The sequence below is a fragment of the Sarcophilus harrisii genome, chromosome 4 (genome assembly GCF_902635505.1).
Source record: "Sarcophilus harrisii chromosome 4, mSarHar1.11, whole genome shotgun sequence".
Lineage (NCBI taxonomy): Eukaryota > Metazoa > Chordata > Mammalia > Dasyuromorphia > Dasyuridae > Sarcophilus > Sarcophilus harrisii.
This window is the reverse complement of record NC_045429.1, coordinates 463,030,307-463,050,584: the sequence shown is the minus strand read 5'-3', so window position 1 is coordinate 463,050,584 and position 20,278 is coordinate 463,030,307. Positions and strand designations below refer to the sequence as shown.

General features: G+C 54.9%; 1 protein-coding gene across 1 annotated transcript in view; it reads left to right on the top strand.

Annotated features, from left to right (window-relative positions):
- Positions 1-20,278, top strand: part of LOC100934717 (pericentrin) — an 84,928-nt gene that overhangs the window by 14,613 nt on the left and 50,037 nt on the right. Inside the window, 14 exon segments of the mRNA XM_031968292.1 lie at positions 174-2,402; positions 2,504-2,599; positions 4,772-4,948; positions 6,354-6,609; positions 7,377-7,432; positions 7,728-7,902; positions 8,447-8,571; positions 9,171-9,282; positions 10,143-10,386; positions 10,530-10,617; positions 12,095-12,278; positions 13,161-13,399; positions 14,977-15,425; positions 18,888-19,878. Of these exon segments, the coding sequence (XP_031824152.1) occupies positions 174-2,402; positions 2,504-2,599; positions 4,772-4,948; positions 6,354-6,609; positions 7,377-7,432; positions 7,728-7,902; positions 8,447-8,571; positions 9,171-9,282; positions 10,143-10,386; positions 10,530-10,617; positions 12,095-12,278; positions 13,161-13,399; positions 14,977-15,425; positions 18,888-19,878 (5,421 nt within the window).

The following is a 20,278-nucleotide window of genomic DNA, read 5'->3' as shown; positions in this document are numbered from 1 at the left end:
ACTTGTTACTAAAAATTAACTTTCTAAACAGAAAAGACAAGACCGTGGTGGGTCTAGTCTGTACTTACTTATATTTAAGTAACTAAGTTGAGTGAAATAATTATTTTGAATTAATATGCAAATCAGCATGGCAAGTTTTCTTCTTAGTTGATGTGTGACATTTTATTTTTAAGAATATCAAAGATAAAAAGGAAATTTCTGCCGAGATGGAAGAACATTTGAAAAGTGCCGTTGAGGAGCTGTCATGGGTGGTCAGAGAGAAAGAAGGGCTGAGCAGCGGTGTGCGAGACCCTTTACATCTTGTTGATGAGGCCTCAGTTTCACCAGAGTGCGCTGTTTCAGTGAAAGATGCAGAAGTCAGACTGTTAAACCAGGAAAAGCGAGAGTGGGTTGAGGAGTCCCAAGAACATCCCCTAAAGGAGGTTTATGAGCTACCTCAGGATCTGAAGTGGGACCCTGGGCTGGGGGTCACAGAGGTGAAACAGGCTTGTGCAAACATCGTGGATGGGACATACAGGAAAGCAGGTGGGCCTACAAGAGCGGGAGCCCCTGCACTTAGAGGCCCGAGAGACTGGGAGCCACAGAGCCTCAGTGGAGTTAATGTCAATTTAAACAATGAACTCCAAGAGTTGGATCTTCATCAATATGGCTCGTGTGCAACACCAGAGAGCCAGATGGCAGCTTTTCAGGAGGAAGGAGATGACGCTGAGTGGATGGAGGAAGCTATGCTGGAGGACCTTAAAAGGAAGTTTTCACCTGCAGAGAAACACTTGGAGAAAGCTTGGGACTCTAAGGGTGATGAGGAAATGCAAAAACTCAGCTCCCCTGTGCAAGGAGTGAATGGGGAGTTGCTCCAAGAATCTGAAAAGAGCAGAAACCTCCAGCTGGAGGATGTCGGGGAAATCACTTCCCATGAGCAGGAGAGAGCTTTGCAAGGTGCCTTTGGCGCCCAGAAAGCTGAACTGGAGAGGCTGCGTAGTAAGGTGGGCCTCCAGCCGGGAGAGCCGACCTGCCATGAGTTGGAATATCAAAATGTTCTCAAAAGGTTCAGTTTAGAATCAGAAGAGGAAAACCGAAGTTTAAAATTTGACATGAGTGAGGAGGATGAAACGATTGAAGCTGGCCCCCTTGATGGGGAAGCATCAGTAGAGGGAGTGATGTTAGAGGTCGCTGGTGACTTGATGGAAAAGTACCTGGTCTGCAGCGAACAAGATCATTTGAGTGTTTCTGAGACACCCGAGTATTTTGACATAGAAACTGCTTTCCAGAGTAAATCTGAGAGAGGGAGTCTGGGCTGCGTAACAGACGAGCTAATTATCAGCTTTGATGAAAAAATGGATTCCAGTGACTTGTCAGAAGGATTGTTTGCTGACCCGGTGACAGACATGCAGTACGGCAGTGGCTTCTCTCGTGGAGACTTATGGGCATTAATGGACAAAGATAAGGTTTACTTGGGAGAGCGGTGTGGGAAGTTAAATCAGCTACTTATAGAAAAGGAGATGGCCCTCAAGAATTTCTCCCAGGAGATTGAAAAGGCTGAGGAGACATGGTGGGAGGGGGGCCACAGTCTCCCAATCGAACCGAACCAGGAGGGGGATAGCTCATTTTCTTGTGCTGAGATTGTCCCAAGGCTGGAGGAAGAAGCTGAAAATCCAACGGGAGCTACAGCTGACAGCGTCCCAGATTCACAAGGCCTGTCTTCAGCATCTGCTCAGGGTCTTCTCTGGCCTGGGATGGTCGAGATCTGCCCTGAGGAAGTGGAGAGGGGAGCAGGAAAGAGGACTTCCGACTCGGTGCATCTGGAGGCCCTGCACAGTCGGGAGGAGGACAGGCTGCAGGGCCAGCTGGATGCCCACCAAGGCAGAAGCCAAAGGTCTGCTGGGTGCCTGGGTCAGAAAACCACCCTAGAGGAGGCTCTGCTGCAGGAGGTGGAGACCCTGAAGGCCGAGATCGCTATCAAGGAAAGTCTGTTTACCCAAATTGTCAAAGAAAAAAATAATTTGGAAAAAATGTTTTCTAAAGATAGAGAAAATCTTGAGGAAAACATATTCGAACTGACTGAGAAAATTAAATGCTTGGAAAAAGAACAGCGGCGTGAAAAAATAGAATTTGTGGCATGGTCTAAATTGGCTCCTTCAGAGGGTCAGAAACCTGATGCTGAAATAAAGGCAAAAGACTCAGATATCATGCAAGCAGAGAATAACCTCATTCCTCCAATGGTTTCCTTGAAAAATGCTCTAGCAGACCCCCCGTGGCAGCTGCAGGGGGAAGCACAGAAGGCTTCTTGGGCTGTGGAGGACGTCTGGTCAGAGCTGAGCAGCCGCTACGAGAAGCAGATGACTCAGTTGAAGCATCAGCAGGAGGCCGAGAGGGCCCAGCTGAAGCGGGAGCACCAGAAAGAGGTAGGCTGGCGGGGCGCCGAGGGCATCCGTGTTTTCCTTCCAGGTGCTCCGGGTGGAGCCTTTGAACACAGCCCTCTCCTTGTCCTTCGTCTTATTTCTAGGTGGAGGCTGTAAGTGAACAGATGAAGGAAGAGCTGGGCAAGCGGCAGCACAAGTGGGACGAAGAGCGGAAAGAACAGATTGGCATGATTAAGCAGGTACTCCTGTGACTGGCGCGGTCCTTCCTCTTGTCGGGGAGCTGTCCTCTGGTGGCCACGCCGGTCTGGCCTCCTCGCAGGCGCAGAATGAGGAGCTGAGGACCCTGCCCCAGTCTGTGAAAAGCTCCCAATGGCTTTGGTTCAAAACAAATGGCTATCGTAGTGTTGGGTTTTACGGCACCTAGATTTCATTCCTTTGTCAGAGAGTTAGCTAGCTAGAATTTTTTTTTAAGAAAGGAAGGAAGAAAGGGCAAGGGGAGAAAGCAAAGACCTCGGTCTAAAAGTAGCGTTGAGGCCCTCTGGCCTCTGCATGGGAGTAGGTCTCACAGCCCTACTGCTCAGCCCACCTGTTCTTTGTAGTTTTAAACATTCACTTCTGACTGTTTCCGTTTTATTCTCCTTGTCGTATGCCTGTTGTCCTTCTGGTTATCCTGCCATCCCTCTGCTCGCTTGCTGCTGTCTTCCAGACTTCCCCCAGTCTCTCTGTGCTTCTTTGCCTTGTCAGAGTCACCCTTTCTCAGAGCACAGCAATATCCCGCTTATAGTAAGGTTCTGGGGTGTTTAGCCGTTCCCCAAACAACGGGCATCTACTTTGGTTCCAGTTTCTCATAAGACAGAGTGGCAATCACGATAAAGCAAAGCTTCCATTTTGGGGAATGAAATGAAGAGTTTCTGCCCAAATCGAATTAGTGAATCTGGGATAGGGAAGGAGGCAGATGATGGAAAAAGACTCTTTGGGTCACATTTGTCTAAGGCCTTTGGTATCCAGCATATATTGGGTATCCAAGATATCTCTATCTGTATGTGTATCTATCTGTATCTATATCTCTCTAGCCAGCAAATGTGTGTGTTTGTGCATGGGTGCATTTGTGCGTGTGTTTGTATATCCAAAAGTCGCTCCTCAGCAGATGAGTTGTTATGCAAAAAGGCTAGGAAAGTAGTTCTCAAAAAGAATTGCAAAGCATTACGTGCCGCGTGGTCGCTAATAAGGAACCCCAGTTAAAACAAGCCTCATGCTCCTCCTGAAAACTGGCTGTGGTGAATGAGATGGGAGTGGTCATTGTGGGGAGAGGTGAGGGAAGATGGGGCTAGTCATGACTTGTCATGGAGCGGTGAGGTAGAGGGACTGTTTATAGCGAGCAAATGAGCCAGAGATTGTATTTAGGAGGCACATGCCCCAAGGGCTTGGAGAAAAAGGACATCCCCATGGATGCCAGATAAGGGGCGGACTTTTTCTGGGGTCCAGTAACGTTGCCATTCGCTGGGTGCTTTTTTGATCTCCAGTGGGATTTTCACGGCCGATCAGATGGGAGGGGGGAATTGTTTCGGTGGTGGTCAGTCTGGACTTGGACAGATCGCAGCGAGGTTGAGCCCTCGATTCTTCCCAGCAGAAAAGACAGTAATTGGCTTGGGATGTGTGGCCTTACCCATCCCGCAGGGTTGACTTTCCCCACGGTTATTTTCTGCTTCTGGATGTGCGGCTTTATTGTTGCGCAGCCAGTGAAGCTTCTGTGATGATTCTTGTTGTCAGAAGAGGATTGCTCGGTCTGATGTCCACTGATTGTGCTCAGCTTGGGCCCTGGCTGACTTGACTTTGGAGGCTGGAAATTTTTCCTTCAGAATTGGGGTTGATACTGACATTTGGATTTCTCTCTCCTGTGTTGAGCCTTTTCCATTTACCCCGCTTTCCGTCCCAAGCTTTTCAGAAATCAGGTGCTTTTGAAGTCGCAGGAGAGGGGCCGGCCTGGAGCATGGCACAGCTCGTGGCCAGCCCCGATCTGTGAGCCCACAGTGACTGGTGTCATGCCCAGAGCTGTCCAAGGATGAACTCTCTGCTTCCATACTTGGACACAGGCCTTTCTTTAAAAAATGTGATTTGATCCTTTTTTTCTTGGTCACGGCCAGATTCTAGGTGTTCTTTAAGCACATTAGCGTGCTTGCTTGTGGACTTTGTGGAGTTTGTAGCTTCCCTTTTTTCGAATTGTCTTTGTCTGGTTTCAGAGGCGGCGTCCCCAGCGGACCACACATATTGGATTTGTTATTAAAGCTTTGGCTGCCCCTCAGGGCCAGGCTCTGGACTTGTGGAAAATGTCTTTGCTTGTGGGAGGTGACGGCCTCTGTTCCTTCTTTGCTGAAACCGGGCATTCACAATGATCGCTTTTCTCTCTTGAGATTCACGAACGAGAACGTGATCGGGAGATTGCGGAGCTGGTCTCTAAGCATCAAGAGGAGCTGAAGCAGCTCCGGGAGGGACTTCAGAGCAAGCACCAGCAAGCGATGAAGGAGCTTCAGCAGCACCTGGAAGCCTTCCATGAGACAGAGATGCAGCAAGCCCAGCTCCAGGCACAGGTAGGCTTGGGCTCAGCCCAGACCGGGGGTCCTGGGCAGGGCACTGCCCCCTTAGCCAGGGGCTCTGGAGGTTCCCTTACCTGCAGGCCTTCTTTGAGGGCCTATCCCTGAACAAGACTCCTCTGGGCCCTTCACATGACACGTCTGCCTCGAGCGTTCCTTCGAAACTCCACCTTGCAGAGCTCGGCCCTCCCCCTCTTAGGGAGCTCTTATGGGTGTCTTTGTGATTCTTCTGCCCACAGGCAGTGAGTAGAACAAAAACCTTGGGGGTAGCTCAGTCTTCTGGTCTGATCCCTTTTACCCCGTGGGGTTCCTGGCTTCCTTCAGGACGTGGCCCTGGCCGGCTGAGCCGACCCCCTCCAGGGTGTGTGTGTGAGAATATCGGGGGTGTGCGTGCCTGGGGTGTGCACGCTGGTTTCTGGTCTCTGGTGCTCAGCCTGGCACCCAGGATGTTTCTGGTCTCCCTGCTCAGTCAAGGGCCCCATGCTCTGGACAAGCCGGCCTTCCCCTCTGCCACATCCTCCCCTTTGCAATGGCCGGGCTCCCTGCTTCTTGCCCAAGGTCTTTCTCTCCAGCTCTTCCTCTGCTCTCCCCTTCTTCCTTGGCCTTCAGCCTCTCCTGCATCCTCACTAGCAGCCAGAGCATTTCAGCCTCGGTCTTGGCCTCTGGCGTTTCAGTGAGGGGCGCGCCTTAAATTCTGGACAAACGGGCTGCTCTGACCCTACTGTCTGAGCTGCTCTCGAGCCTTCTCCGGCAGCATCCTGGAGAGCAGCCACTTTCCTCAGAGAGTTTCATCCAGAGCCTTAAACACAGCGGGAACTTGTCCCTCATGACACCCTCAGGCCGTGGGACAGCGAGGCCCAGAACTAGCCGGTGTGGAGGCCTGAGGAAGAGGAGGCTCCTGAAGGGGGTGGGGGGAGCAGGAGAGAGAGAGAGAGAAGCGCCCTAAGCCTGGAGAGGTCTGCTAAGGAGGCTGCTTCAGAACAGGGGCCACAAGGGGCCTGGTCACATCCCCTGGCCAAGGTTCCTGGGGGAATCAGGCAGGTGCTCTGGGGAGTGCTGCTCACTCAGTCATTTGGCCCAAGCTGAGGAAGGGCCTGCTGGCCTTGAGCGAGGCTCCTGTCGGGGGGAGGGAGTTGTTCCCTCGTGAGGAGGGCTGGCCGGGAGGATGTTGGAAGGTGGAATGGAAGGGGAGCCCGGGAAGGTGTCCAGAAAGAGGAGGCCGCAGGTCACAAAGCAGCCTATTAGTGAGGCTGCTGCTAAGAAGTGGGAGAGCTGCAAAGAGGTGGCCCACAGGGGGGCCTGGCTCTTGGCTCCCCTGGGATCCCCCGCTGCAGGCACACGCGGGACCATCCGGCACTGGTGGGGTCTGTGTTGGCCAATGCCTCTTTTCTGCTGCTTGTAGACCCTGCACAGCCTGGAGCTGGAGGCTCTGCGCCTGAGCCTGAGCAACATGCACACGGCCCAGCTCGAGCTGACCCAGGCGAACCTGTGCAAGGAGAAGGAGACGGCCCTGGTGGAGCTCCGGGAGATGCTCAACGACAAGCGAGCACAGGAGGTGGCCCTAGTCCAGAGCCGCCAGCAGTTCGAGCTGGAGCATATCAAGGAGCAGCACCGCAAGGAAAAGGAGGACATGGCCTTGGAGCACCAGCAGGAGCTAGGTACAGGTTCCCGTCCCTGCCCCGGAGGACCCAGGGAACCCCCCGCTGCTCTTCTTTTTTCCCCCCCGGGGGCCCGGTCGGCTCCCTGCCCTGCCCTGGCCCAGTGCTTGCCAGCGTTCGTGGGAGGCTTCCTTCCTGGGGACTCCCAGGACTGGGGTGCATACACTGTGGGTAGTCTGGAGTTTACCATCCATTTGCTGTTCCCTTCTAAAAGGGAGAGGCTCTGGCTAGATCTCGAAGCCCAGGAGCCTGGGCTCCGTATCCCAGGAGGACCCTCCTGGCGCCTTCCCGGCTTCCTCTGGGCCTGACTCCTTGAGGAGCCGGCCATGTTGTGGCCTTCCATCTGCCTTCTCGTGCAGAGCGAGGGAGATGGCTGGGATCTCCTTTGGAGCCTCCCTTTGTTCTCCGTCTTTCTACCCAGGCTGAAGCTGCCCAAGAATGGCTAAGTCATAGTTGGGGGCTTCTTCCTCCGATGTGGAGAGACTGCCATGGCCTCATGCTGGTGCTCTCAGTGTTGCCCGTCCCTTGGTTTTAGCATCTGGCCGGAATTTCCCACTCGGAGCCCTCATCCTGCCCCGTGGAACCAGCAGGACCAGCCCCTGTCCCCTGTCCGCGTATTTGGAGACGCTCCCGCGTCCAAATCCCTTCCTCTGTATGCCAGGCCCTCCCGGCAGCCCCCTTTCTTTCCCCCCCAAAGGCTGAGGGCAGGACACAGAGTCTGCTGTGTGGGGCCGCGTTGTGCTCAGAGTGGCTTCTCTCTATTTCAGCCGCCTTGGAGAAGAAACTGGAACTAGAAGTGGAGGCTCACAGCCAGACGCTGGAGGTAGCCCCAGCTGCCCTTGTGTTTGTCGGGGAGGGGGTACAGCACTGGGACCCCAAAACCTGCCTTGGGCTCCCCTGCACACACGCAGGCGCAGCAGACTCGGACGCATTTCTTTCCCTCTCTGTTAAATGGGAATTGCCGCAGGCTTGAGCCGCCCTCGTGTGGGGATGGTGGGGTGAGATGGGTCAAGCCCTTCACCAGCCTGGGAGGTATCTGTGAGTCCCCCACTTTCCCCGGGCCTGCCTGCTGCCTAGTCCTCCAGAGGGCCCGTGCTCTGTGCTTGATGTTTTCCCAGGCGCTCAAGGGAGACTGGGACTCAGAGAAGGGCTCATGCTTAAGAAGGCTCGAGGAGGAGCTGGCCCAGAAGCACCAGGCAGAGATGGAGAGCGTGCGCGAGGCCCTGAGGGCCCAGTTGGCCGAGCAGAAGGCGGAGCTGGAGAAGATGGCCCATGACAAGGCCCAGGCAGAAGGTAGGGCTCCACAGGGGACAAAGCATTGTGGTCCGGTCCCCTGGGCCTGAACCCTTTAGGACTCATGTCTGCAGGGGCTGCCCCGGTGGAGAGAGCCCAGCCACAAAGGCCTGCGCTCCTGCCCTGGCTGCTGGACCCTGGACGAGGCCTTCAGCCTCTAGCTGCCTCCATTTCCTCCCCCGCAATGGGGAGAGTAATGACAGCCGCCCCCCTGGGTCCTTGGGCGGATCCAGTGCCTCCTTTCCCTCTGAAAATGAAATCAAAAGTGTGATTCTAAGCTTAAAGTCCCTTTCCTTTTTATCTTTTAAAACACTAGCTCTCATCCTGGTGAGAATGTAAATGCCATTTCAGTGTCATTTCTTCCCTGGATGGGAGGGAGGGAGCTGCTTTCCTGTCTCCGCTCCTGGAGGAGGGGCCGTGGCTCCCCTGGGCAGGCTCTCTTGTCCGGGCCCAGTGGGGCGGTGGGTTCAGGCGGCCGGCTGGGGTCAATCCCTGTGGGGCTGGGCTTGAGGAACGACCTTCCCCTTGGCCTCTTCTCCTGCAGCTGCTCTCAGCAGCCTCCAGGCCCAGCACCAGGCGGCCATGCAGGACCTTCGCCAGGAGCTCCAGCTTCAGCGCGACCAGTATTTAGAAGACATGGATCTGAAAGTCCGAGAGAAGCAGCAGGAGGTAGGCGCCTGTACGGGGCTTTCAGTCCGGCCTCCCCAGCGGGGAGAGACCCTGGAGCCTCTTTGGAGCACAGCCTGTGGGGGGCCTTTGTTTTGCTGGGGAAAGCTGCCTTCTGGTGTGGGAGCAGCAACTCCCCTGTCCCGTTTCCTCAGGTTGGGGTTCGGGCCCTTCTTAGGCCAGGGACTGGCTCGCGTCCTTCAGTGTTGATCCTGAGGCTCTCGTGGGATGTCCACACTGGCTGCCTCCCCTGTTTCTGACACTCGGTGTCACTATTTGTCATGATAGCAGCTGATGTGTGTGAGTGTGAGTGTGAGTGTGTGTGTGTGTGGGTGTGTGAGAGAGAGAGAGAGAGAGAGAGAGAGAGATGCTGTGCACCCCGGGCCCCAGCACCACCTTTTCTCCCCCCTGAGGACCCTAGTGCGGCCCCTGTTTTATTAGTTGAGGAGGCTCCTGAGCAGAGAGGGCCTGGGTCTTGCCTGCCGGGCTCTCGTCCCCCCCGTTGTACCCTCACGCCCGAACCACCCAGCCCTCTGGGCCACTCGCCCATGTCCTGGAGTCGGAGGTGCCGACAACGTGTCGAATGCTTTCCTTCTCCGCAGCTGGACACGCTCCAGGCCTCCTACGAAGAGCTGCAGGCGCAGTCCCGAGAGGAGATCCAGCAGCTCTGGTCTCAGCTGGACTCCACGCGAGCAAATCGGCAGGAGCTGAATGGTGGGTCCGGGAGCAGTTGCAGCTGCGGCCTCCCTGGGCCGGCCACCGTGGCGGGGCCAACCATCCCTGCCTTCTGGGGAATGGTGGGATGGTCGGGGAGGATTTCCAGGCGAGGAAATGCCCTCTATCAATGCAGGTCACCTCTTCCTCTGTAGCTTGTAGAATAGGTGTGTTAAGGGTCCAGGGTCATACAGTCAGGAAGAGTGGCCTTCAGCCCGGCTCTCTGCTCGCTGCCCGGGCCTCCAGGCTAGAGGTTGGCAGGGAGCTTGGGGAAGGAAGGTTTTTCACGTGAGGAAACTAAGGCAGACCGAGGGAAATGACTTGTCTAGTCACCCAGCTGGGAAGTGTCTGAGGCCGGATTGGAACTCAGCACTGTCTCTAGGTCTAGCACTCCCCTCCACCCCCACCCTCCATGCCCTTGAGCTGACAGCATCATTGAGAGAAGTTGTATAGGGAGAAGAGAGAAGGGGGCCCAGGACAGAGCCTTGAGGTTAACAGATGTGACCTGGATGAGAATGGAGTGGGAGAGCCCGAGAAGCAGTAGGGTGGCCTGTGGGGGGGGACCCCAGAGAAAAGAGGGATATGGGAAGGTCCAGGCTGAGTTGGGAAGCAGCAGGAGCGGGCCTTGGCCTGTTTCCCAGCATCCACCAGCTGTGGGCCGGTGCCCTTGTCCTGAGATTGCAGCCGTGGAGGGAAGTCGGGGAGCCGGCCACAGGCCGGCCTTGGCACTCTTGGGCTTGGCGGTGCCGGCCTCCTGTTGCCTTCTCCTCCTCATCCTGATGCACACGTGGCCCTGTGTCGGGGGTGCCGCTGGGCCCGCGCTTCTCGCTCCTGCTGATGGGAGGCATTTGGTGTTGCAGAGCTCAGGGAGCAGCTTCTGGCCCGAGCGTCCCACGTGGAGCAGCTTGAGCACCTCAAGCATGACTTCGAGCGGCGGCAGCAGCAGAGGCGCAGCGAGCACGAGCGCGAGCTGGAGCAGCTGCGCCTTTACTTCGAGCAGAAGCTGCGGGACGCTGAAGACAGCTACCGCGAAGACCTCCACCTGCTGCACCAACGGCTGCAGGAGGTCAGGGAGGACTCCTTCCTCGACTCTGCTGACGTCAGGTAAAGGAGGCGGCCCGGCCTCCCGGGGGAAGGGGCTCCAGCCGCGCAGATCAGATGCTGCCTTTGCCTTCCCTTCTTCCCCGGGGCTGGCCCCTGAGCCACGTCCTGGCCCGGGTGCTTCAGCCCTCTCTTCTTTGTGGCAGTTGGTCCGTCGAGTTTATGGAAGACACAGCTGAGGTGGAAAGAAAAGCCCACTTGGAGCAGCTGATGCTTCAGCTGGAGCAGCACAAGGTGAGCCTGGGCCTGGAAGTGGCCTCTGACTGGGCACATGGCCCCAGGGGACTGAGGGGAGGGGCCTTGGGGCTTGGGAGCCATGGGCTCCTGGGAACTCCGCTCAGGGCCTTCTTCTCCCTCATGGGGAAGGAGATGCTGCTCCCCTGGTGCTCTGGCCGTGGCAGAGGCCGGCTGCTTGGGGCCCCAGGGGCCGGGCTCGCGGGGGAGGGGAGGGGCAAGGCTTTGACGTTGGGAGGGGGGTCACAATCTTGTGGTTAACATGGCTGGCCCTGGCCGGGGCCCTGTGGGGTGAAGGGGCGTCCGGTCAGCAGGGACAGGGACTTTCCCAGGTCCTCCTCACGTCCAGCAGCAGGGTGGAGGGGGGCGGCCTGTTTCACTGCTGTCTGTACCCCCACCCAGTGTGGCCGCCAGGGAGAGACCTCCCTCTTTTTCTAACACGTTCCCCCAATTCCATGGAAACAACTTTAGGCGTTGCCTTTCCGGGTCTGGAGTAGGGGGTTCTAGGGATCCCTCCCCTTTCCCTGAGGGGAGCCATGTCATGGAAGGTGTGCACAGGCGGGCATGGCAGAAAATGCCAACAGAAAAGCCGAAGGACAAAACGACAGCGCTGAGCCCCCCCACGCAAACCCAGGAGTCCTTTGGGACTGTGACGGAGGCTTAGTAAGCAGTACTTGGGGGGAGTTGGTGTCAGAGGACGGGCTCAAACCCAGTCTTAGACTTTTACTGGCTGTGACCCTGGGCCGGTCACTTGCCACGATCTGCCCGTTTGTTCCTCTGTAGAGTGGGGCAGTAGCACCCGCCGTCTCCCAGACTTGTGCTCTCTAGGTGCTGCCCGTTTCTCATTATTATTATCGATTTCTTGCATGAATCGGATGAAGGAGCCCTCCCCCCAAGTGCCCCTGACCTCCCCTGCTGGCTCTCCGAGCAGTCCTGGGCACCTGCCTGCCCTCGAGGAGCGGCCCGTGGTGGCCTAAGCCTCAGGGCGTGTGGATGCCGAAGGCTCTGGCAGGAGCTGCTGGGCCAAGGCTGAAATCGGCTGGGTGCGGGGCTCAGGCAGCCAGACTCTGCTGGGCTTGGAGGAGAGATCTGGGGGGTAGGGGCAGCAGGAGGGGGGGGAGGGAGGGAGGCCCCGACACTCGGAGCACTGGGAATTTGGGTTGGGGCTCCGCTCTATCCGGAGTTCGAGGCTGGGCCTAGGCCCTCTGCGCTAAAGGGAAATTGTGCCAGCTCCTGTGGGCACACGGCAAGCATCCTGGCTGTGCCCTGGAGTCGGGAGGGATGAGATCGAAGCAAGTGGTTGCCGGCCCTGTTGGGGGATCGGGAAGCCCTGAGGGGTCCTTGGCCCCCACATGGGCCCTGGGTAGACAGCCTTGCCCCCAGAGCTCCTCGTCTCCATGCATTGGTGCAGGGCGGGCAAGGGGGACGGGGCCCAGGGAAGGTTTGCCCTAGGCTCTCATGCCCTTGTCCCTGCCAGGAGGGCATTGCCCATTTGAGGCTCCAGCTCGAAGAGAAGCACAAGGAGGAACTGGATGCGCTAAAGGCGTCTCTGGAGGTTCGTCACAAGCAGCAGTCCATGGCGGAGATGCAGAGGGAGAAGCGCCAGCACGACCTCGACCTTGAAGAGCTACGCACCCGCCTCACGGAAGAGCACAGGAAAGGTATCCCTGGGTCCCTGCCTCTGGGCCCCTGACTCTGACCCCTACCTCTGCCCCCTGCCCCTGGGCCACTGCCTCTGACCCCTCCCCCTGTGCCCCTGACTCTGGACCCCTGGCTCCAGTAACCCTCTCACCTGCTGGTGAGAAAAAAAGAGTTGTCATTAGTTGGGCCGCAGGAGTCGGTCGCTGCTGGCACTGACCTTCGGCCAGGCTTTTAGAGAAGCGGGAGTGGAAGTGAAGCACGGGTGCCCCAAAGGAGAAGAGGGTGCCGGGGCTGTGGCTCCTGGGCCGGAGCTGCCCCGAAGCACAAAACACCCCCACGGTGGGAGAGTCTTGGCTCTCTTGGAAAACTCCTCCAGTGGTATCGAGGCCCCCCTGGGCTCAGTTCGGTATGGTCCGGTCCAGGCTGGCCCACCCGGTCCCATTGCCTGATTGGTCCTGGCCCAGTGCGGCCCAGTCCGGTCCGGTCTGTTCTGATTGAGTTCAGTCCAGTCCACGTTGGCACCGAGCCCGCTGCACGTCGGGCCTTGTGTTAGTTGGGCAGAGAAAGCTTTCCTATGAGGTCCTTGACCTCAGCGAGCTGACATGTCCCTAGGGTGGGGGCTGAGGGATGACATGCACCCTCAGTAGTATTGGCCAGGATGAGTTTGGTTAGAGGGAAGAAATGACGGAGGCCATTGGGGAGGGCTTCCTGGAGGAGGGAAAGGGGACTCCCCAGAGGGTCCATGAGGGAGTGGGTGCAGGGGATTGTGGTCCCACAGCCCCACTTGGGGTCCCCCTGAGCTGGCACAATGTCCTGGGCGCCTCTGCAAGGCGGGTCCCTCTGGACACCGCTCAGGTCCCTGCACGGCCCAGCCACCACCTCCTGTCCTTGGTTTCCCACAGAGATGATCAAGGTGAGACTGCAGTGCGCGCAGGACACTGCCCGCCAGGTGGAAGCCGAGGTGGCGCAGAGGCTCTCGCTGGCCTTAGAAGACGATCACAAGGCCAGAGTGGCCCAGCTGCAGTCCCAGGAGGGGCGGGTTTCGCAGCTCACCGAAGAAGTCGGCCTTGCTCAGAAAGAAAATGAGGACCTGCAGGAGAAGCTGCAGCGGGAGGTTGCTCTGAAGGAGGAGGCGGAGAAAGTGGGTCTTGGTGCTGGCCCGGGGGGGTGAGGGGAGGCCTGCCTTCTGTGGGGTCCAGTCCTGCCTAGATGGTACCAGCTTTTTGGCTACCTCCTCCCCTTCCAGACTGAGCTTGCATTCCTGCAAGAACGCCTGCTCCTCTTCTTTCAAAATACTGCTAGCTTTTTATTTGTCAAGATAAATGCAGAGATAGTTTGTACCAACCATCTTTGCAAAACCTTGGCTTCCAGATTTTCCCTGGACAGCAAATAATCCAATACAGGTCACACATGGGCACTTCTCTGTATGTATTCCCGCAATTACCACTCTGCAGAAGGGAAAGCCCATCAAAAAGGGAAAAAATGAGAAAACAACATGCCCACAAACAAGAACAAAAGGTGCTCCATGCTTAGTCCCCTTTCTGCCTGCAGGGGGCTCCGCCCATCACGGGTCTGTTGGAACTGGCCCGAGTCGGCTCATGGTTGAAAAGAGCCGCGTCTGTCAGAGTTGATCGTCACGTATTCTTGTTGATGGGCACAATGTTCTCTTGACAACCCGCCTCCTTTTCAGAAAATCTGTCTTCTGCCATCTTTTCGTGGCGTTGATTTTTTTGGTACCCGAGGCAAGACTTGCCGTTTGTACAAAAGCCTATTAAATTTTATCTCCGTCAGGTCAGCCCATGCTTTAGGCCGTCCAGATCCTTTGGGACCCTGACTGGCAACCGGGGTGCTTGCTCTTGCTAATTTTTTGTCCTTTTACCAGTTGGAGGAGCAGCCCTACCAGTGCCTTCCCCCAAGCTAAGGGGAAGAGCCTTAAAGGCCTCTAGGCAAAGGGCACGCTCTTTCCACTACTTCCCTGGCATCTTCCAGTTTGGTCCAGGAAGCCACAAATGATTGATGCTCCCTTTCTGGAGATGAGGTTCTTAACTGGGTCACTCTTCCCAGAACTAGGAGGCGCTGGAGATGGCTGGGCCCAGGGGCAGACTGGCAGGCTCCAGGCCAGAGGGGGAATCTGGAACACATGACCTTAAAAAGGTTCAAGAGATGTAGTTTCTGGATCATTTAATCATTTTATTAATAAGGCCAGCAGGTTATTCATAGAGGGATTGTCATTTGGCCAAAGACCTCTAATGGTGGTAAGGTCACAGTTCATATATCCCTTAAAGAGGAGATGTTTCCTAGAGGTGGATTCAAGTTGGATTGGTCAACACAATGACAGGTGTGGGCAAAAATAAAGGGAAGTCCCTTTAAAATAAAAGTATGTGACTTGGTCACTCCAGTCTAGGTCAAAGAGATATCAATTTCCATCTTGATGATGGTAAGGATCGCCCTTTCCTCTGGCCGACCTGAGCATTTCCTTTACAGTAAGCAGATGTAGACCCGTTAGCCCTGAGTTAGAATTTCTTTCCTCTGATTAGATCTTGGCCCGACTGAGAGCTTTCCTACACTGGCTGATTTCTGGATGAGGAAGAAGAAAAGGGGAAAAGCTTGATCCTAATATCAATTATCAGTTATTAAATAGAAGAGAAAAATCTTAATTTCTCACAAGTGTGGGCGCCCAGAATTCTTTGCTAACAGGTTTGATCCTTCTCGTTGCAGAAGAGCTGTGGTCTCGTTGAAGACCACCAGAAAGAGATAAAGAAGCTGAGAGAGGAGATTCAGCAGCTGATCCAAAGGAACAAGGACAAAGAAGATGAGTGGCAAGTCCAGCGTGGGGATCTCAGCAGAAGAGCTGAAGAGAGACTGGCTGCACTGGCCCTCGAGCTGAACGGCAAGGCCGAGCGGGAGCAGCGGGCCCTGAGAGAGGCGGCGGAGCTCCGCGTGGTGGAGATGGAGCGGCTCCGAGACCAGCAGGCAGCCGACATCATGAGGCTGGAGGAGTCCCTGAGGCAGCGGGAGGAGAGCCGGGCCCAAGAGGAGGCTGCCTGGCAAGAGCGGGCAGCTCAGGACCTAGAGGCGGCCAAGGCCCAGATGGCCAAAGAGTTGGAGGCGGCCATGCGGAGTCTTCGGGAGGACTGTGCCTTGGAGCTGCAGACAAGCCAAGCAAGGTTGGTGACTGAGGCCCAGAGGCTTGCTTGGGTACCAAGAGGCCCCAGACCTTGTTTCTGGGCCTCTTCTGCATAGCAAATGGTCCGACGGTCCTTTTGTCCCACATACCTAATAATTAGCTCACAACCCTTGGCCTCTGCTGGTCTGCCGGTCATGGGAGCCAATCCTTTTCAATGTCCAAACAAGTTATGCTCTTTTAAGACCAGGGCTCTCTTCCTCAGTGCAGCTGGCAGGCACCTTGCCTTCCTCAGTGGTCTGGGAAGGTTGCTGTGCCCCTCTAGAGATGAATCTCTGCAGACAGACCCCAACCTCCAGCAACGTGGGCTGAGCCTGCCCCAGCCCAATCCCAGCTGGCAGAGCCTTGGTGAATACAAGGCACCTTTGTCAGAGGGTGTACTTTTTTTAAAATAACTTCTTATTTTTCAAAATATGTACAAAGAGTTTTCAGCATTCACCTTCACATAACCTTGTGTTCCCAATTTTTCTCCCTTCCCTCCTCCCCTAGATAGCAAGTAATCCTATACAGGTTAAACATATACAGTACTTCTATATATATTTCCACATTTATTATGCTACACAACTACAGCAGTCCCGACCTCAGTTCATTGACCCAATAGTTTCAGCCCTCTACGACATCCTTTCACCGTTTATCAGTTGGAGAGTCACTTGTATTCTTAGAAATCTGAGTTGGTTTTCTTTATTTTAGAAACAAAGCCTCTATCACAAATCTTGGATGTAAAACATTTTTCCCAGTTTCCTAATCTTGGCTTCATTGGTTTTGTTTGTTCAAGAACTTTTTAATATAATCAGAATTATCCATTTTGTGTTTCGTCATGTTCGCTAGTTCCTTTTTGACCACGAATTCCTTCCTTCTCCAGAGATCTGAGAGGTAGTTTGGTCCTTGTTCTCCTAATTTGCTTATACCATCACCCTTTGTCTAAATCATGGACCCATTTCAACCTTGTCTTAATATAGGGTGTTAGGTATGGGTCAGTGCCTCGTTTCTGCCATGCTAGCTTCCAGTTTTCCCAACAATTTTTATCAAATAGTGAGTTCTTATCCCAGAAGCCGGAATCTTTGGGTTTTTCAAACACTAGATAATTATCGTTGTTGACTATTTTGGCTTGAGCCTAATCTGTTCCATTGAGCCACTACTCTCTTACAAGTGGTTTTGATGACCTCTGTTTTATCCTAGGTCTGGTACAACTGGGCCATCTTCATTTGCATTTTTTTCCTTGATTCCCTCAATTCTTGACCTTTTCTTTCAGCTGAATTTTATGATTTTTTTTCTAGCTTTATAAAGCAGTTAATTTCTTGGCAGCTTCATTGGTCTGGCACTGAAGAAGTGGGTTAATTTAAATAGAATTGTCCTTTTTATCATATTGGCTCTGATGAGCATTTTTAAGGATCTTCTCTGCCCGGAGGAGTTGATGCTACACACCTGCTTGTGTTGCTGGGTATGGCTGTTGGTTCATAAGAGATAGGAAGTTGTAGAGGGGAGATTGATCAAAAAGAGAGCGTCTTGTTGTATAAAGCATCCTGAAGTTTGCAGAATGCTTTACAAATCTCTCGTTAGATTCTCACTGTGACCATGGGAGGGGCGGACTGTAATCATCCCCATTCTACATATGGGGGAGATAGGTGAAATATCACCAGTAAGCATTTGAGGCATCCTGACTTGAGGTCTAGCTCCTTTTTCACTGCCCGCCAACTGCCTCCGTGATCAGGGGCTCCTGGAAAAGGCGGCATTTGAGAGCATTTCAGGTGACATAAGGAGAGACCCAGCAGAGGCAGGTGGCAGAGGGCGTGCTGAGAACAGAGTTCGGCTGAATTGTTGTGAGCGTCAAGGAGAGCAAAGTATAGCAAGACTGCAAAGCTCGGTGGGGAGCTGGCGTTGAAGGCCTTGAAATGCTAAACACAAGGTTTTATGTTTGAGCCAAGAGTCATCGCACTCCATTGTTGTATGACCCGAGCACGTCCGGGTTTGAAGAAAATCCCTTTGGCAACTTTGTGGACCACGAACTGGCCTAGAGGAGCCTTAAAGCAGACAGACCCATGGGGCAGTGTTTGGGGGCCATCATACTTCTGGCTTCTCAAAAAAGAACACGCTGACTTCTTGTTAGCGTTGTTCCGTGTTGTAGTGCATTTTTATTTATCCAAGCATTCCCAGTCACACTTGCTTCGGGTTCTGTCTTGCCAGGGGTTCTGTTGGTCTGTGCCAGTGGGGGACCCCTGAACTAGGAGCGGCAGGTAGCACGGGGCTGACAGGGTGCCAAGAAGGGCTGGCTCCACAGGTGTGGAGGAGGAGCCTGTGGCCCCGACAAGGTTTAGGCCGGGTTGTTCTGGGGCGTAAGGGACAATGAGGAGTCGGTGGCACTGAGGTTGGGAACCTGGATCCCTGGAAGGAACATGACACTGGGCAGGGTGAAAGTTCTGTGGAGATAGTCAGGTGGTTTGTCTGAGAGACAGAACCCGGTGGAAGGCAGGCAGGCTGCGGTGGGCAGGGCCGGTTGTGTTGGAGACGGGAAGGAAGCTTAGTGTAGGATTTACCCAAAATCGGGAATGCAGAATCCCCAGAGGAGAAGGGGCAGCGGGGCGTGAGAGCTTGTTCTCCCAGGCGAAGGAAGCTGTGGCTCCACGTCCCTGGGAGGTAGTCTAGGTGATGGCAGTACCTGCCCCGCAGCTGATGTTGGCAGCCACTGGGCTGCAGAGGGAGGTGGCGGGGCGGGCAGTTCTTCCTTTGCTTTTTCACATGGCCTTTCTCTGGCCGACTTGTCAGCCACCTGCCTACTGCTGTCACTTTGCTGGGCTCCACCAGCTGAGGCTGCAGTTCTGGGAGAGCTGGTACAGGGGACGGAGCCCTGGGCTTGGAATCGGGAAGGCCTGAGTTCCGGCCTCGGCCTCTGGACCTGCCTGGCTCCACATCCCCGATTTTAAGGCAGTTTCTTCCTGCAAGGTTGTTGTGAGGATCAGACAAAATCATATTTGGAGGGTGTTTAGCTTAATGTGGTGCCTGGAGCGTAGTAGGCTCTTAGTAAAACACTGGGCCCTTTCCTGTCCCTGCTGAAGCCTCCTCAAAGAGCTGATAGCAGAGTGGGGTAGAATTATCTGGAGCTGAGGGCTGACGCTTCCTCCGTTCAGCGAAGTCCTGAAACTTCAGCTTCTTCAAACCTTTTGGACTTGGCGGTTTGTGGCCGCTTGCTCTGAAATGTTGCCAGAGGATGGCCTCTGCATGTGACCTTCAAGGTGCCTTCGTGTGACTTTCAAGGTGCTTTAAAGGGAGGTCAGCAGCTAGAGGCGGCCCTGGGGCTTAGAGGCAACATTTGGGCCAGGGCAAGGCCACTGCTTGGGGTTCCAGGCCCAGACCCCAGACACGGCCATTCCCCCCGACCAGAAGCAGGAGTTCCCACCTACTTAGGGCGCCCCATTTATAGTGTTTGTGCCTTTTCTGTTTTATTTAGATTCTTGGAAGAGCAGAAAGAAATGACTCAGAAATTCACCGGGAAACAAGAGGCTCTCTTCAAGGAGCTGCAGGAGAAGCATGCCGGTGAGCTCCAGCTGCAGAGGCAGCAGACCGAATCCCTGACCACTGAGTTGCAGACCCAGCACCGGGAAGAGATAGATGCCCTCAGGGCTTCCCTACAGAGCCAACACCAGACACAGCTGGATGCCCATGTCGCTGAGCTTCAGACCCAGCACCGGGAAGAGATAGATGCCCTCAGGGCTTCCCTACAGAGCCAACACCAGACACAGCTGGATGCCCATGTTGCTGAGCTTCAGACCCAGCACCGGGGGGAGATGGATGCCCTCAAGGCTTCTCTACAGAGCCAACATCAGACACAGCTGGAAGCCAGAGTGGCCGATCTGCAGACCCAGCACCGGGGGGAGATGGACGCCTTCAGGACTTCCCTACAGAGCCAACATCGGGCACAGCTGGAAGCCAGAGTGGCTGATCTGCAGACCCAGCACCGGGGGGAGATGGATGCCCTCAGGACTTCCCTACAGAGCCAACATCGGGCACAGCTGGAAGCCAGAGTGGCCAATCTGCAGACCCAGCACCGGGAGGACATGGACGCCCTCAGGACTTCCTTACAGAGCCAATACCGGGTACAGCTGGAAGCCAGAGTGGCCGACCTGCAGACCCAGCATGTTGCAGAAATGAGCCATCTGGAAGCCAAGCACTTGTCAAATCTGGACTCTTTGGAGTCTGGTTACCTGTCTGAGATTCAAACCATGCAGGAAGAGCACAGCCACGCTCTGGAAGGGCTCCGGGTGAGGCTCGAGGAGCAGCTGCAGGCGAAGGAAGCTGAGCACAAGGCGTGCCTGGCGCAGGAGACCGAGAAGCATCAGCGAGAGCTGCAGCAGGCCCAGGAAAGCCTCAGAATTGAGATGACCACTAATCATATTGAAAAACTGAAATCGCTGGCCACAGAGCTGCAAGATGCGCATCAGGTAAGTGCTGTGGGCCCAGCAGGCTCAGGTCTTGGGCCACCCTGCCCACCTGTGCAATGGTTCACCAGCTATGGGTCAGAACAGTGCAGGGAACCTGTGGGCACACATTGGTTATGTTAGCCTGGCCTTGCTTATCGTAAACTTTTTGTAAGGAGGAAGTGATTTAATTTTATCACATCAAACTGGGCAAATAATTTCTTATTGGCCTGAAAAATCAATGCACTGAGTTTGAGGTCCGAGCAGCCCATTCCTAGAAGAGAGATCAGATTCAAAAGCATAAACTCCACGTTTGGGCATTAGACAAAATCGTGAAGGCTTCAAAGTCCCGGTGCTCCTGCCCTGCTTCTGTTATCCTGTTCAACGTCAGTTAATGGTGAAAGACAGAGGGAAACATTTTATA